The 16672-nt window shown below is 36.7% G+C and overlaps 4 protein-coding genes across 4 annotated transcripts; 2 read left to right on the forward strand and 2 right to left on the reverse strand.

The window, feature by feature from the left end:
• Positions 1-790: 790 nt before the first annotated feature.
• LOC137715321 (uncharacterized) lies at positions 791-6366 on the forward strand. Its single transcript, XM_068454604.2, has 14 exons — positions 791-1025; positions 1214-1281; positions 1577-1777; positions 2226-2320; positions 2661-2851; positions 2978-3156; positions 3514-3855; positions 3947-4011; positions 4227-4275; positions 4368-4524; positions 4864-4948; positions 5043-5112; positions 5219-5359; positions 5864-6366. Exons 1-14 carry the CDS (start codon positions 929-931, stop codon positions 6185-6187), a joined length of 2064 nt encoding a protein of 687 aa, XP_068310705.2. The 5' UTR covers positions 791-928; the 3' UTR covers positions 6188-6366.
• An 80-nt stretch (positions 6367-6446) lies between these two features.
• On the reverse strand, positions 6447-7255 carry LOC137716523 (uncharacterized). The gene is made up of 2 exons (XM_088690841.1): positions 6876-7255; positions 6447-6782 (listed from the first exon to the last, which is right to left on the reverse strand). Exons 1-2 carry the CDS (start codon positions 7184-7186, stop codon positions 6659-6661), a joined length of 435 nt encoding a protein of 144 aa, XP_088546967.1. The 5' UTR covers positions 7187-7255; the 3' UTR covers positions 6447-6658.
• Positions 7256-7749: 494 nt separating this feature from the next.
• Positions 7750-10766, reverse strand: LOC137715920 (uncharacterized). Its single transcript, XM_068455284.2, has 9 exons — positions 10577-10766; positions 10371-10480; positions 10045-10163; positions 9841-9938; positions 9561-9648; positions 9324-9467; positions 9068-9176; positions 8701-8828; positions 7750-8176 (listed from the first exon to the last, which is right to left on the reverse strand). The coding sequence occupies exons 1-9, from the start codon at positions 10636-10638 to the stop codon at positions 8132-8134; spliced, it is 903 nt and encodes a 300-aa protein (XP_068311385.2). The 5' UTR covers positions 10639-10766; the 3' UTR covers positions 7750-8131.
• Positions 10767-15658: 4892 nt separating this feature from the next.
• LOC137716161 (uncharacterized) lies at positions 15659-16536 on the forward strand. The gene has a single exon (XM_068455568.2). The coding sequence runs from the start codon at positions 15796-15798 to the stop codon at positions 16312-16314; it is 519 nt and encodes a 172-aa protein (XP_068311669.1). The 5' UTR covers positions 15659-15795; the 3' UTR covers positions 16315-16536.
• The last annotated feature ends 136 nt before the right edge of the window (positions 16537-16672 follow it).

A 16672-nucleotide genomic window follows, 5' to 3' on the forward strand; every position in this document is an offset into this window, starting at 1 on the left:
CGAAACCGTTAATTTTGTAAATCACTACAAAATCATTGTGCAAAAAATTATGATATATAAGACCATTTGGTCATCAAATTATACAAAATAGATGGACAGATTCAATAAAAACATTATAAATCGTTTTATGTATTTTCTATATTTAATTAACTAAACGACTTTACCTTTAATTAACTTTATATATAAATAACCTTTACAAAGTGATTTAGAATATCAACAGTTTCAAATATAAACACAAAGTTTTGTAAATCAAACATAAAGTAAATTGAAAAGGATCCGCATCAGGTACACAAGCAGTTTTCACCATGCCTTTCTTGGTTGAACCAACCCAACCGGGGGACTTCCGTCCACCGGAAGAGCAAGAACAAGTCTCTTCTTTTTCTTCTTATTATGGTACTCTCAACACAAATTCATCGTACGTAATGATGCAAACAACGCGCACAAGAAAACCCTGACCAGGTTGACCGCGTAAAAAATGTCCGTAAAATATCCGTAATTATTATTCTGCCCTTTATTTTCGCCTCAAATTTCGCATCTCATGAAATTCAAAAAACAACAAATATAAAAGGGTACTGCTATCTACTAATTTATTTTTAATTTTTCACATGTTATTTTATTTTTTAATTATTGAATTAAATAAATTGAACGAAAACCAATGAATAAAAAATATGTAAAAAGTAAAAGTGTGGAAATAACATTATCCATATAAAATCTTAGGAAAAATAATAAATTCCGAAAAACATAAGAAAAAAAATTTAAAAATATAAAAACCATGCGTGTTTGAGAAAGTCCCTCTGTATTCAAATGGCAATTTCTTCCCCACGTCTCCCTCGACAGCTACAAATATGGAATCCTCCTCTGGCCCGGTAGTACTAGTACGCACAGACTGAGACCCTAACCTGCGCAGTGCGCACCCACGGCGCAGGATATGGAGTCGCCCTCCTTTGTATCCAAAGCAAGGACCGCCTTCCATTCTGCGGCGGCTAAAGCGGAGCGAGTTCTCTCAGACTTGAAGCCCGATCGAGGTGTATTTTATTTTTAATCTCATTCGTTGAATCGTATTTTCCTCCGTTTACTATTTTTTACTGCCCCCAGACTTCCATTTGACTTTTCCCCGATGCTATTTTTGTTTTGTTTTTCGGGATTTGATTTCTTAATTTCGGATTATAAATGTTGTTTAGTTTTTTGATAATTTGGTGTTGAATCGGTGAAGATTCTGACAAGCAGTCGCCGAGGAATTCGATCGATTATGAATCGCCGAGGGAGGATGGCGAATCAAAGGTCAGTTTGTTATTTTTTTTTTCTGGAATTTCAAATTGGCTTTGATTTAATTGTTTTGTGTTTTTATTGTTTTGGATTGGAAATGTAGGATCAATCGGTTTAAGTCTTGGAGGATTTTGCTTTTCGGTGTTTTGGTTTAGGGACTAGAACCAGTTTTTTTTTATCATTTTCTGTTTGGTTGCTGAGAAAAAAAGATACTACATTGTGAAATCCGGCTTACTTGAGTAGAGTTTTTGATAATTTACGATTTGATAGGGTTGTTTGATCTCTATTGCTTGGAAATGAAATAATACAGGGCTCGCATGAATCGAGGCATCTTAGGTGGAGACCACCAAACATAGGGACAAAGCAAGATTGGCAGGATAGATTCAGGCACATTGGAATAGGGAAGAAAGGAGGTGAAGATACCGAGAAGGCTGAGAATTCTTCAATGGCGGTTCATTTTTATGATGAAAATTTGTACCTGCTGAACATGAAAAACGATATGGAAGCAAAGGTAGGTTTGCTTCTTATATCTTTTATTTCTGTGTGTAACACGTTATGGTGGTTTGTCTTCTAAGTTTTCTGTTTCATATTTAGATCATCAATACATAATCACATCACATTCACGAATGAAAAGGTAACTTATTCGACCTTTCTCCCAGGGCCTCGCGGACTGGTTTTGTTCTTATATTAGGAAACTCAACTTAATTTTTATCAGGTGTTTGGTCCTGTACATATTAAGAAAATTTAGTGATACACGCTCAGTAACTGATAACGATGGAAAAACACTCACATTGTGCCAAGCTGATAGATAACAAGAACAAAACCTTATTATCATCCAATTTGTGTGATGCCTAACCTGGAAAGTTTGCGATTGATAACCTTACTTACTGGATTATTTGTCCCTTGTTTCTATTAGTTGTTTTCGCTTTGATGATAAATTGGGATTTGATATTTGCAAGGGGGCAGAGATGATCCCATCAATTGAAAGCTTAGTCTCAGACAACATTGTGATTCCTCCGTTGTCTGTTATGAGACAATTGGCTACAGCTGTTGAGTAAGTATTTACATTTTTGCGATTCATTCCTTTAACAAGTCTTCTTTCTCTGAAACTTTTCCTATAAACTTGTGAATCTTTACAACTTTTGGAGTTCACTTGTGTTGGAAATTTGTTCAATTGCAGTCTTTCAACGTTGTGAATATGTTTATATGTTAAACGGATACCAGTAGTCTTGCATTCGTATAATAAGAAGTGAATATCTTTTCTATAATCAGAAAGTCTCTTTCAGTAATGCATGTGCCCTTAGTTATTAAACGGTTCAATATGTCAATGTGAGTTTTCAGTTTGTACATGATATCCTAACTTTCTGCCCTTATATTTTGGAAATTTAATCCAGGGCTGGAAAGAAGTCTAAGTCATTGAAAGATTTTTTGGCATCATCAGGAAGTTCCTCACCTGTCAGGGAGAGAGCGGGTCTGAGTCTCTCTGCAGTGAAGTCATTAGTGCTTCGTGAAAAGGATGAAAAGCCATCTGATTTTTGTAGCAACGAGAAGGTCCTAGCATTGATCCACGCACTGTTTGATGCAGGTAGATTCATACGTTAGGTGACCTCATGACAGTTACTTCCTTTTGGTTCTTCTTATTCCTGTTTTGTTTTTCATTATCGTGTTATGATCTTTCACTTCCGTTGTAATATTTGCAAGATATTCGCAGAGGGGAGTTTTCTAAGACGGAAGATTGATTCTGGTGCAGAAGCGATTACCGCAGCATCTTTGCCAAGAGATATTCATGGTGCTCCTCCTGAAAGCCTTGTTGTTAAGTTAGCTGAAGTCATTGGGAGCTTCAGAACCCTCAAGAAAATGACTCTTTTTTGGTGCAGATTTGTTGTTGAAGTAAGTTCTGGCTTCCTGTATTGCAACCATAACACATTATATATTTTCTGGAAGTACACTTCTCTTTGAATAAGGTCTAGGTAGTATTTTGTGATCTTGAGTATAAACTTATTATCTTAAACTGAAAAAGAAGAAATTGGGTTCAGTTTCAGCCTTCAGGGACGGTATTATCCTTGCTTATCACATTTTAGCGCAATATAATCCTGCTGAGTAGATTTCTAACCAGAAAGTTTTCCATCTTAAATTTTCTGGCTTTTTTATGCTTATGCTTATATATACTTCCTCCGCTGAAATTGAATACTTAATATGCTGTTTTATCATTAATGTTTTGTTGATTTGAATTTCCTTCACATGCAGCTGAGAAGAATTTGGTCTGAGGAACAACATGTGCCTAGCATTCCCTTCGATGAGATTCCCGATCTGAATTCCTGTCTTTTGTATCAGCGGCTGCAAGTTATGAACTGTTGTGTTTCCAGGAAAAGGCGTCATGATATCGCCACTGAAACGTTAGAGTTTGTAATAAGGGAAGCTAGTCCAAATGCAGAAGATTCTGCTCTTTCTAAAGACAATCCTGCATGCCCTATTTTGTATGCTAAGTTAAGCACTGGGGAACTTGTCCTCCGACTAGGTGCTGATAGCCCATCTGGCAACCTGACAATGTTGGAAACTGGTGAACCTGTGTACTCCCCTGTGACCCAGGTATGTTTTAATAACTTGTCTTTCAAGGAAAACTGTTTTAACTTGCCACATTATTTGAGATTATATCATATATGCACATTATTATATGTAGGAAGTACCTTTGCTTACTGAAGATCTTATCAAAGAAAATGAGGAGTTTGTGCTTCGAACAGGAAGGTCTGTATTTGAGTTAATTCTTAGTCACATTTTGTTTTCAAGTAACATTTGGCATTTTGCTTAAAGCGACTTGTTTATTTTCCTAGTTCTCTGTACATGTACATTTTTTTTTTTGAGAACTGTACATATACATATTAATCACAATAAACTTGCATACTATTGTCCTTATTAATCTAGGTATATTTTTTGACAATTTGCCTTATCTTTATGGTCAGCGTTGGTGCTGGATGTTCTCAACTCCTCTCTGACATGCAGGCTTTCAAGGTTTTCACTAATGAAAGCTTATTTTATAGATTCACTGAATGGTGTGTGTTGACTGTTCAAGTTAATTAAGTTCTGACATTTATCATATGCAGGCTGCAAATCCTGGTTGTATTTTGGAAGACTTTGTGAGATGGCACTCCCCTCCTGACTGGACAGAGACTGAGCCAATTGATGAGGCTAAAGACTCGTTCGACGGTAGTGACGAATTGTCCACAAGAGGCTATCTCAGTAGCCGAATGCAAAAAGAAGGTGCCACCTTTTTTCATTGTTCCATTTCTAAATTGTTTATGTCACATAACAGCTTTGTACATCCAAGTTAACAATAAGAGGATGTCGAATGCATAAAACAGACTGCAAATTACTTTGCATATAATAATACTTTGGTTTAGTACGCTAAATATGTATATATGGGAGAAATTGCTTGGAAGGTAACCAGTCTACCATATTATTGCCTACAATAAGGATTCTTAGCTGTTTTATGTGATTATTTTTTAACCTTTATAATGCATACGTGCATCTGAAAGTTGGAAGTACCACCATATATTTAAATCTCATTTGAAATTTCATACGGTTATGCTTTGATGTTAGGCAATTTGTGGCGTGAGTTTTGGGATACATCCAAACCAGTTCCAGCAGTTAAACAAGCACCCCTCTTTGATGAGGATTTAGCAGTGTAAGTTGGAAGAACTAATGCTCATTTTGCCACACCTGTTTCTGGTTTTAGTACCACTGTCTAACATTTATAGCATTGTGTATTAATCTTGTAGGGAAGGTATCCTGGATGGTTTTGAGGACATATCACCTTCCGAGCTTTTTCAGCAGCTGTTTGTTTCTTTGGTAAATTCAATTTTTTATGGTATCATATTTGCTTGTTTTTAACATCGTTTAATACATTGCCGCTGTTTCTATACTGTTCTAATGATGCTCGTTCTGCAACATCCAGCTTGGTTTAGGATTTGTAATTGCTGAGGCTAAACTATCCGCGAGCAGTGATTTTTCAAAGCTGTTTTATGAGTGCAAGGAATATGTTGTTTCCACTTGTCAAAGCAGCACGTGGACTGAGAAGGTTGATGAGCTTTGCCAGGTATGATGGCTTCATATTGCTAAACCAAAGGTTGATTGTTATAATTTTATGTCAACTGGACTAGTGTCTAGAATAAGAAAGCCTTCGTAGGCAATTTAAAGAATACGTTAACAAACTTTTGTGATTATGGCACTCATGGATGCCCGATCAGATATATTTGTCGAGGTGTCATCCACTCGTAGAACGGATACTTTAAAAACCCAAAAACGGATTATTTCAACAGTAAAATTTGTTCATGAAATATTTTCAGATAAAATTTGTCGATAATTTTGTGGCGGCCAAGGTTATCATAAGAGAAGATGAGTTCATCTACAGTTAGATTGTTTAATTATTCTCTATCCTTCTAACCTATGCCTAGGTGGCTATCACCTCTCTATAAATAACTTTTAATTATTATTTTCCTCTTTCGGGGTTTAGGGTTGGGGGATTCGGGCAATAAGGATGTAAATTTATTTGCTTAGCCAAATTTGAGTTTGATATTTTGTTGGTCAATGCTTGGTACAGGTATATGAAACAGTAGAGACTATGTTGGTCAATCCAGAGGAAGCACTAAGAGCAATGAAGCAGCCCGAAGAATCGATGACCCCTTCGGGAGAACCAAAAGGGCGTTTTAGGAGACTTACCCTTAACTTTGGTGGTAAAGACAGACAGTTGAGAAAATCAGGTTCGAAGGACCAGAAAAACTCAAAGAGCCCCGGTAGCCAACCGTTTTCGAGTTTCTTCGACAACAAGTCATCATTATTTTCAAAAAAGCCTCCTAAGCCTGAAAATACATCCCCTGCTGAAAAATCTTCGAATACAGTTGAAAGTGATTGGACGGTTGTTTAGGTATTTTTTTTTCTTTTTCCTTTTCTCTTTTTTTGATTAAAAACAGGCTTGATTTTGCTGGTAATTGTAAATTGTTTTGAGCAAATATAGACCCAAACAGCATAAGACAAGTTAAACAGTGTAGGTTCAGATTCTATATTATGATTTATTGATTTATTTGATACATTTGGATAACTAAACGATTTCTGATTTGAATGATTTTTTGTATAAAATTAAACGGATCCTGATTATAAAAATTTTACAATGAAAATACGTTAAATGCAAGGGAAGACTGATGATGAACTGCAAGCAGTATTCATCATAAAATTATATAATAATAAATTAGCACATTAGGAATCATATTTGTTATTTGTGCCCTCCCAACTTTAACCCAAAACGAACTTCTACAGTGAATAAAAAACAACTACAATAAAAGAAAATCTCGACATTTTCTTGGAACCATTTTCCTTCCGCTGTGGCCTGTGCTGGTCTTCACCTGTTAAATAGGTCGCCATCGTCCTCAACTTCTTCACCCACCTTATCGAACCCGAAAAATTTCGAGACGAGAACCGGCACAACGAAGTTGGAAAACAAGTAAACCAAAAGAAGCACCCCGCTGCAACACAAAACCAAAAAAAACAGAAGATAAAACATGAATTTCACAGTTGGAAAAATGAAATTTTATATTGGAAGGTGAGAAAACAGGTACCCAGTTTGAAGGAGGACAGAAATGTCTCCACCGGATTTGGCAGAGGGATCGACACCAAGAAAAGTAACAGCGTTTTGGATGGCCTTGGTTCTTAACGAGAGCAAGTGCTGCCGCCTATGCGGTGCAGGTGCAGCAGCAAGTTTAGTGGAATGCGTACCCAGCAGCTGCTGTCTTTGGTTTAGCTGGGTGTGCAGAGGCAGCAGTGCTGGGTGAAACAGGATGCACCTCATCGTGAAATCCCAACTGCCTAGCAGAAAAGGTGGTTTTATTATCTTTGCAACTTTGTTATACTTCAGCAGGCCAATTGGCATGGGGAGATTTTGTTTTGGATAATGTTTATTGGCTGGGAAAAATAAAAGGGAATTGAATTGATTGTCTTCACCTGCATTTCGAGGAGAGGAGTTCTGGGCTATATATCCCAGTGGGAAGGCCTGGCTATCATATAATTTAGCCCAAACTTCTGGCCTAATTGTACCCAGCAAATTATTACTTCTACCAAAATAAAAAGTATATATTGTATCGGCACTCTAAAATTTCTACATTTAAACTTTATTTATTTCAAGTTTTTCATTTTCAAAGTTTATTTTTCTTTATTTGGAAAATGAAAATTTGTTTTAGAAAATGTAGCCAAACTACACGCGTTAAGTCTAATATTGATGAAAAATGAATGAGGATCCTCTCTGGATCCTCTTTGTGAGGATCCCGGAGATCCTCCAATTACATTCGTTTATCGTATATCGTGCGGTTAAAAATCATTGTAAATCTTTTTATTTAAAATTAAATATAACAAGAATATAAGGAAGAAATCACAAGAATGCAATCCAAATATAAAGAGGGCAATGATTCATAAACAAAATAAAATCCAAACACATAATTGCCCAAGGAAAAAGCAGAATCCTTCGAACAAAATTGTATTTCTTTGTTACAGAAGACGTTTACAACCCAGAAGGCCAAAGGAATAACAATAACAAATATCCCTTGGCCGCCTACCAACTCTAACTAGATCCTCACTGAAAAGACATAAGACACCAAGGCTAGCAGTACAATCTGTGACTTAATTTATAGATTAATCTGCTAGCAGTACAATCTACGATAATCAACATACCGAGCTATCAAAATCTTTGAAACTTGGTCTCCTTTAGCAAGTTTCTTCTTTGCGCAGGAAGCTTTGTGACGAACCGACAACCAACCAAACAAGCAGAAGAGCATTGCAACCATGTCTTTTACAGATCAAATAACGAAATAAGCAGTAGCTCTCACTGGACTGCTTTTTGCCTAGCACCAGTGTCTTCATGCTCCACCTGATAAAATAAGTAATAGATTCAGATTGGGGGAAAGAGTTGTGCACATCCCAACAGACGTGGATATAGGGGACATAGAAAGTTATTTCTAGTCATTTTCCCATCATAAAAAAACAAAAAACAAAAAGGGTATTATTTGTACTAAAGGCACTGCTCTAACGACCATTTACGGAGATACCTAAGTTTTGACCTACAAAAAGATCGAAATCCAACCCGTGATCAGTCTATCCCCATAATGGGAAATATAGGATTTGTGTGAGTCTTAGGTGACAGCACTACTAGTTTTACTTCGAGTGATGTATCAATAATTTCAACTCAAGATAAGCGACACAACTATACTGAAAGTCTGAAACCAACAACAGAGTTCCAGTAAGTTTGCACCTCTTCAAAATAATGGCCCATAAGTTATTATAAATATAATCGCCATTTTCTGATCTCATACTTAGTGATATGATTAAAGTTACATTAGATCATAACTAACAATGTAGTGAGGCTGGACGAATTTACAATGTAACTAGAATTACCTCAACAAGCACCCTTGGCTTTTTCTTCAATTTGACAGCAGGTTCATCTTTCTCAAACTTTTTAGAAGAAAAGGCAGATTCCTTTCGCCCTCTCTTGCGAGCAACTACTGCCCCTTCATCACTTCCAACTGCACAATAAGATCCTTTATTGAGTCCATTTGCTAGACACGAACACTAACGCAAACTTTTCCCATAGTTTTATTATTTTTTTCACCAGTTAGAACAATGCCTGGTGAACCTTTTTTCTTTTGACTCACGAATGAGTACAATATAGAGTATGAAGACCAGAATTATGAAATTTTAGTATTGACTATGCATGCTTCCATTTCATATTCTGTTAAAATAATAGAATTTGGTTGTACTGTACCATTATCATCATCTGCATGCGAATTGTCCATTGCAAGACCAGCAAAATCTTCTATATCATCTTCCTCTTCAAGTTCATCATAGCCTTCAACATATTCTATCTCAGGTTCCTGCTTATTTTGAAGCACAAAAGCATTTACATTATGATAAATATACTTTCAAATAGACCTAAAATTAAATATTTTGGATTTCAGTACTAATAACTGAGACACTAGACCATGAAAAAAGAGGGCAATGATCAGATTGTACGAGAATACCTCCTCCTCCTCCTCTTCTTCTTCTTCCCTTTCAGTCTCTACCTCTGCCCCATCAAGAACTTTTTGGTATTGTTTAAAGGGATAGTTGTATATATCTCCATAAACATTTTTGTTAAGACGTTCTAAAAGTTCCTTCTCAATGCTCTGCAAAAGAATAGAAAATCATTATGAGAAATAGGGAACATAACTAATAGCTCGGGTGTATTTATAGTCTGTGGCAGCGGCATAAGTTATAACCTGGTCCAATAGTGCAGCTTTTTCAGCCTTTTCCTCTCTTCTAGCCTCTCTCTTTATCTGTTTCCTTGGTGTCGTCATTATTTTCTCCCTGATAAAAACACGATAAATTGTCATGATACAACAGCTCAACATAGCTTCCTTAAGATGGACATTTTGGCAGGTAATGAAACCAGTTCTCTGAAGCCACTTTCCAGGCAACTTTTTTAAAGTACAATAATTATTAGATGAGTGAACATTCATTCCACGGGCAAGAAGCGTTACAAATTCAGAAGATACCAACCTTGTTTTTAAAGCAAGCTTCCTCATGCGTATCCGCATCTGAGTCATTTTAGTTAGCCGTTGCTTTGTTTTGTGCACGAGAAACTTAGGCCAATACATCTGCCAATTGAGAAAGGTCAACGTGATTAACGACTTTGTGAAAGCCAATAACATATACAAGTGAAGTAATAAACAGTTAAAAGAGGGTGCAAAGGTTTTCAAATACCAGATGCTTGTCAATAATTTCAAGTGCTTTCTCGTAATTCCGCGGCAACTTAACTCTTTCCCATAATTTGCTCGGCATATGAGCTCTCTCTATAGTTTTCATATAAAGATAGAAGACTCCTGCAGGAAACAAACATAGCAAATAGAAGTAATTCATACATTGGTGCCGGCGTAGAAGCGAATTGTTGATATCAACATAACCAGAAATTTGGAAAATCGGCTAAAACGATCAGAAATCAAATCCCAATTACTGAAATAATCAAATATTGATCGGCATATCAATCAAGTAAGTAATTCCTGAAAAAAAAAAAAAAAGGCAAAAAGTACCGTCATGGTCGCGAATGGTGGCGTAACGACTATTAGCGAGAGGGCAGGAGCTCCTGTTACAAATCCCGGTAACGTTATAGGGGTTTCTACAGAAAATCCCAGTTTCAATTCTGCCAAAAGAAACCAAATAATTAAGAAATACTCAAAAAAACGCAGGCAAAAATGTTCAAAATTTAAGGGGGAAAAAGGAAGAAAAAGGCATATACTTGGACATGTAGCTGCAGTGCTTGTGGCGGATAACCTGCCATATAACCTCGTCGTGCTGCATCGTCAATCGATTTCGGTCGTTGCAGAGGAGGAGGTCAGGGGTTACGGAAGGAAGGGTAAAAGGGGGAGCTCAGCTGGTTAGGGTTTTAGATCCCAGACGGACCCAGAGAGAAATTGATTGGATTGGATGGGGATGAATGGGGAAATGGGGTTTAGTAGTTGGGCTGTTGGGCTGAAGGGAATTTCGGAAACATTTGGGTTTTGAATTGGGCTCAGCAGAGTGGTGGCGCTTAGGCGAATTTCTTGAAGAGTATTCTCAACCAATTTCGATGATCTGTCAAATATTCATAAAGTTAAATCGTTCATTTGTCTGATATTACGATTGATTTGTTTGAAAATGCTTTTAAAATAACTAAAATGTTTTTAGTAGAATAATTGTGGGTTCCAAAAGTAATTGAAATGCATTTGGAAAAAAGCATTAGTTATATGTTTATTGCAGGAAACATTTTCAGTGCTCGAGAATGATTCTAGGGATGAAAATTCAACCCGTTAAATCCGATAACCATGGATAACTGCATGAATGGCACAGATTCGGGGATAAAAATTTGAATATTTTTCAGACATGGGAAAAAAGTGTTAATTTATTTGGTTGTGTTTTGAATTTAGTTATAGAATGAATATAAGTATGTTCACAAGTATTGAAATAATTTGTTTCGTCTTTCTCCGTAGTGGTTGTGGTAGTTAAATTTTGCTTTCTTTACTTATGACGAAATTGTACCTACAAAACAAATAAACACCATTTTTTTTGTTGTTGTTGGGGGGGGGGGGGGGGGTGGACGCTTAAGTGCGTACCAAATGCCTATAAAAAATGAGTGTTGATGGGGTATTTATAGAGCTAGGGCCGGCAGCATTTGTAGAGTTTTTCCATGACATGTGGCGCCATTCGATTGGCCGATGTGAGTCATCTGTATAACGGATGAGGAAGAAATAATCTCAAAGATATTATTTATTAAATAATATCTTGAGATTATCTTGGAAGTATCCTTGATTGAATATGATCATGATTCCTTAATTGATTAAGTTGATCTTCAATTAGGAGGGTATTAAAGATGAATGCCCTTGAATTTTCTCCTTGCCATGGGCAGTGGAGATTGATGATATTATAGTCAATTGCTCTAGGGATGTTGGACTGCGCGTGGAAATCTCTGTGGGCCTCTAATTTAATAAGGGCATTCTTGTCTTTTTCGTGAAAAAGTTCACGTGTTAGCCATAGGATATTTCAGATTTTTTTTGCTCCATCGTGGCTGTTGTATTTGCTTTTGTCATCTCTTTACTTTTTCCATGAGACCAGTTTGCCTTAATTTGCTATCATATTTGGCTTATAACGAACACCTCCAGAAAGTACTGTTATGTTTATGATTATTTGGATGTGGATATTTAGTGATGAAATTAGTATCTATTAAATTATAATGTGTCAGTTGAACAAATAATTTTTTTTTTGCATTGATGAAGATGGATATAACCGTTAACCAATGGAAAATTCATTACCCCGTGGGTATGGTTATGAATAATCCACAATGGTTAGTTTGCGGTTATGGATATGGTTAATTTTTGTGCTTTTTGGAATGGATATAACATTTTCATCTCAAGCCATACCGTTGTCATCTCTATGGATGAACTTGCATTGGTTTCAAAAATAATTTCATCCAAAACACTTTCAGTCAAATTAAAAGCGCTTCCAAACTCGTAAGGTTCAAGTTGACGCACCGATTGCTCAAGCTGAAGCAGGTAAGGTTCTATAATGAATCCCTATCTGAAACTGTTAATGTAGCTTTTCACAGGCTCCCACAGATCGAAACGAATAGTTTACCAATTTTTTTTTCTTGATTTGGGTTTCAAAACTAAATCACATATGTAGACAGTTCCTTGTTTGTTTATGTGTGTTGATGACATAATCATCACACGCAATGCCAGATGCTATCAGTCGAGTGCTTTTCTGGTATCCAAATCATACCAAGCATATGGAGATTAATGTCCATTTTGCTGAGACAAAAGAGTGTCTAAAACACATCCTTGTGTTCAATATTTGTTTCTTCAAATGAACAGTTTGCAGATATATCGACAAAGGGTTTATGTGTTCCTCTATTTCAAACACAATGGAGAAAGCTCAGGCTTGGCTTCTCTACTCCTGAGCTTGAGGGGGATGTTAAGAGTACAGATCAATGGTCATTAAAGTGCCTAGTATCATTAGATTGGAGGATCAGTTGGCAACTAAACGAGAGTTTGGTTCTAGCCCTAGCCTGTTATATCAATGCAACAATAAATCTTCAAGACTCGTTTGTCAAAGAGGAAAAGCTTGAATGAAATTATTCACCATTTTAAAAGCATTTCGAAGCTAATCCTCTCTAACAAATAACGTCTCATTGTATCCATTGACCACCGTCGTCTTCTTTTTCTCTCTTTGCTCTGCTTAACATGATCACCACCAGGGCCTCCGGTCAAACTGTGCATTCAATGTTCAGCTACCATTTACCATAATTCAACTAAACTTATTTACCCAAACAGAAAAATTCAACTCAACTCGCTGTTTGGTTAGTTTCAGTCAGTAGAGCTCATATCCCTGTTAGTCAAATAAGCCAACCCAACCACCACGACGACGAATTAACTCTCTCAATTATCAAGCCTATCGTATCGAGCTACTTGCTACATATTTCCAAAGCATTTTTTATTTATTTATTTTTATATCGAATTAAACTCCTTCATATAATTATAATCAAAGCCAACTTGGCCAAACGAGAAAATAGGCAACAGCATTACTAGTTGAATACAGTCATGCGTGACATATTTATTTTTTTAATATATTCCCTCATATAGGATATAATAATAAAAATTGAGATTTCACTATAAAACCAATTAACAATATAGAGAATAATTCAACTTACTTGTCAGCTCGTACATGATCTCTTATCTCAATGTGTGATTCATTCTCAACATATACAACCATTTGTCTATCTCTCTTATCATATGATAAGAAAGATGGACGTATATTTGTACAACCGGTTCCGCTAAAACTTTCCATATAAAAAGGACCTACGCTCATAAACTTCCTATTAATGTACCTCCATCTCCATCTTTGGTTTTTCAAGCATTACTTGGACTCGAAAATAAGTGGTTTTTAGGACGTCCGAGCATGCATGCATAAAGTCTAATTTTAACAAACATTTGTAGGCGAATTATTTGGATACAGATGTTTACCCACTAATCTATCAATATACTGTTCTCTATTTTCTGACATGTAAACCGAAGGTAAGATATGAACTAAGTGAACACTACTTTTTTTTTTTTTTTTTTTTTTTTGTTAGTAGTGCTATTCATACATTCATCTTTATTTTTCATACATCATTTTCGATTTCCGGCAATTGAATCGATTGAATTGAAGAATATCAATGACAAAAAATTAATAAGAGCGTGTGAGAGGTAAAAATAGATGTGTCAATAACACTATTCTCTCTTTTTTTAACGAAACCTTTGAACACTACTTCAACTTGTATTTATCATCACTCATCAATTCTTAGCTGGTAGCTCATTTATCTCTTTGTACCGCCTTAATTTATTATACTTTTGCTTTATTGTTGAAAGCGTGGTTAACATTAACTTCTCGTGGTCCCTTGATCTTTAATCCATACAGATCGATCTGCAAGAGCGGCGAGGCAACCTTCATAGCCTAGAAGGCAAAGATAAAAAAATTTGAGTTAAACAAATAAAGAACAATGTGAGCACTTCTAATTTGTCATTAGACATTCATCTGTGCACTTTTTTTTCAAAAACAAAAACTCGTGCATACTTTAAGATAATAAAATAATCTTTAGCGTGCAAAAGTGTGAACCACGATATTCTAACGTATTATACAATGTTAAAAAAAAAAAAAAATGTAATGTTAGGTAGACTAGTTTTTTAAACCAAATTTGCAAACTATTTGATGTGTCACTAATAGCAAATAAGTATGTTAATTATCAAGTAAGTAAGAATCTAATCATATAAACAACGACTTCAGATGATTTACAAAATATGGTTTAAATAAATCGTCTCCCTAACATTACTCCAAAAATATATAGCAAAAAAGTTGAATTAGAATCTTTTGATGAGAATAAAAGTTGGTTAGTTCTATCCACCCAATACATATTCTTGGCCAAGTCCTCATATTAGAGCATCTTGAATGAGAAAATTCAAATTTTATATCTATGCTCTTATATTTGAGTTAAAAAAACAAAAAGTGGTTTTGAGTTTTTTGGTTTTCTTATCCAACGCAAAGATTTACCTATATTTTGATATTCTGCGTTCTAAGATTTGAATCCTTGCTTTGGAGGAGAAAACATTGAAGTCAAAAACCAAATTTGAGTTTTGGCAGTTTCAATATGTGCATTGAAGATGATTCGACTCAAAACTCAAATGTTACTTTTCTTGTTAAATAACATTTTTCTTTGTTGGCATGAGCTCTACCCAGAACTGAATTAAAACCAAATCTAAGTCTCACTTTAATCAGAAAACTTAAATGAGTTTTGAATCCAATATCTCCGGGTACATTGGAGATACAGTTATACAAAACAGTTCGGAGAACGATATATTACGTAGTGCACCAGATTCCTTGCTGAAAACATGAAATGAGGCACATGTAGTCACCAGAGACCCATGAGAGAGAGAGAAAGAGAGGGGGGTATATCATGCAAATTGCAAAAAGTCCACTCGAACTGCGCTGGAATGGAATGCAAGTGGCAAGAGCTAGCAATCAAAGTGAAGATCCAACAAGAGTAGTCACGGTTGAAGAAAATTTCAGTGTATATGGAACAGAAAATGGTATAGCACGTTCCATATTATAAATAAAAAGACGTTAAAATATACATAAAAGTTTGACATATCAACCCCATATGATCACATGGTACACATAAAAATTTCTCTCAAGGTCGAGTGGGGCATGCATGTTGCATCCAGTAGAGGCAGAAGGTTTTCTTTTTCAAAGACGTACAGTTGGGGTTTGCATGCATTAACTGTCCCGGCACGGTTTTGTAGATGAGAAGATGGTCCAAAATTTAAGACCAAACCCTACTACAATCTCCACTCTCGCCATCTTATCCTTCACATCCATGTCTATATATAATTTTCTCCCTCAATCCCCCGCTTCACAACCAAAAGTCACTTAATTAGCAACTACATCCGAACTATGGCTAATTATAAGATGACTTCTTCTTCTAAGCTTCTTCTTCTTACGCTTATCGGTGCTTTCGTTTTCTCTACTGGTGCAAGGAAGCTCGGCAGTGAAAAGGGTTCCTTTGAGGATCAGAAAAACTTTTTTCACCGTGGTGGTGGTGGACTAGGCGGTGGAGGTGGTGGTGGTCTTGGAGGTGGAGGAGGTTTAGGAGGCGGTGCTGGTGCTGGTGGTGGTTTCGGTGGTGGTGCTGGAGCTGGAGCTGGTGGCGGACTTGGTGGAGGTGGTGGACTTGGTGGCGGTGGCGGTGGAGGATTGGGCGGAGGTGGCGGTGGAGGAGTAGGTGGTGGATCAGGTTTTGGTGGGGGAGCCGGTGGTGGGTTTGGAGCCGGTGGTGGTCTTGGGGGTGGAGCTGGAGGAGGTGGCGGAGGAGGATTCGGTGGTGGTGGTGGAGGAGGACTTGGGGGAGGAGCTGGGGGAGGTTTCGGTGGAGGAGCTGGAGCTGGCGGTGGGCTTGGAGGTGGATTGCCTTGAAGACGTACGTGTGCATAAATAATCTACGATTCATTTCTCCATGCACTTCCAAATCAATTATATATCAATCTTGAATTAGTAATTTAGTGCGTACTGTTGAACTCTCTCTAGCTCTATGAGTATGTTAAGGAAAGTCTTCTTGTTTTGTGTCTACTGTAATGTGTACCATCGTTGCCTTAGCAACCAAGTATTTTAATCCTGAGGACTTTGTTCATGTTCGAACCCAAATTTGTTGAAGACACAAAGCTGATCTTCGTATGATTGTTAATTACCCAATTGTGCTTATGTATCCACGCATGTGTTACAGTGTTATTATAAGAAACTTTTATCTGCTCATGATCTCCAGCCGAAGCTAAGC

Source organism: Pyrus communis, chromosome 3 (assembly GCF_041283825.1).
Source record: "Pyrus communis isolate YQ-2024b chromosome 3, ASM4128382v1, whole genome shotgun sequence".
NCBI classification, from domain to species: Eukaryota; Viridiplantae; Streptophyta; class Magnoliopsida; order Rosales; family Rosaceae; genus Pyrus; species Pyrus communis.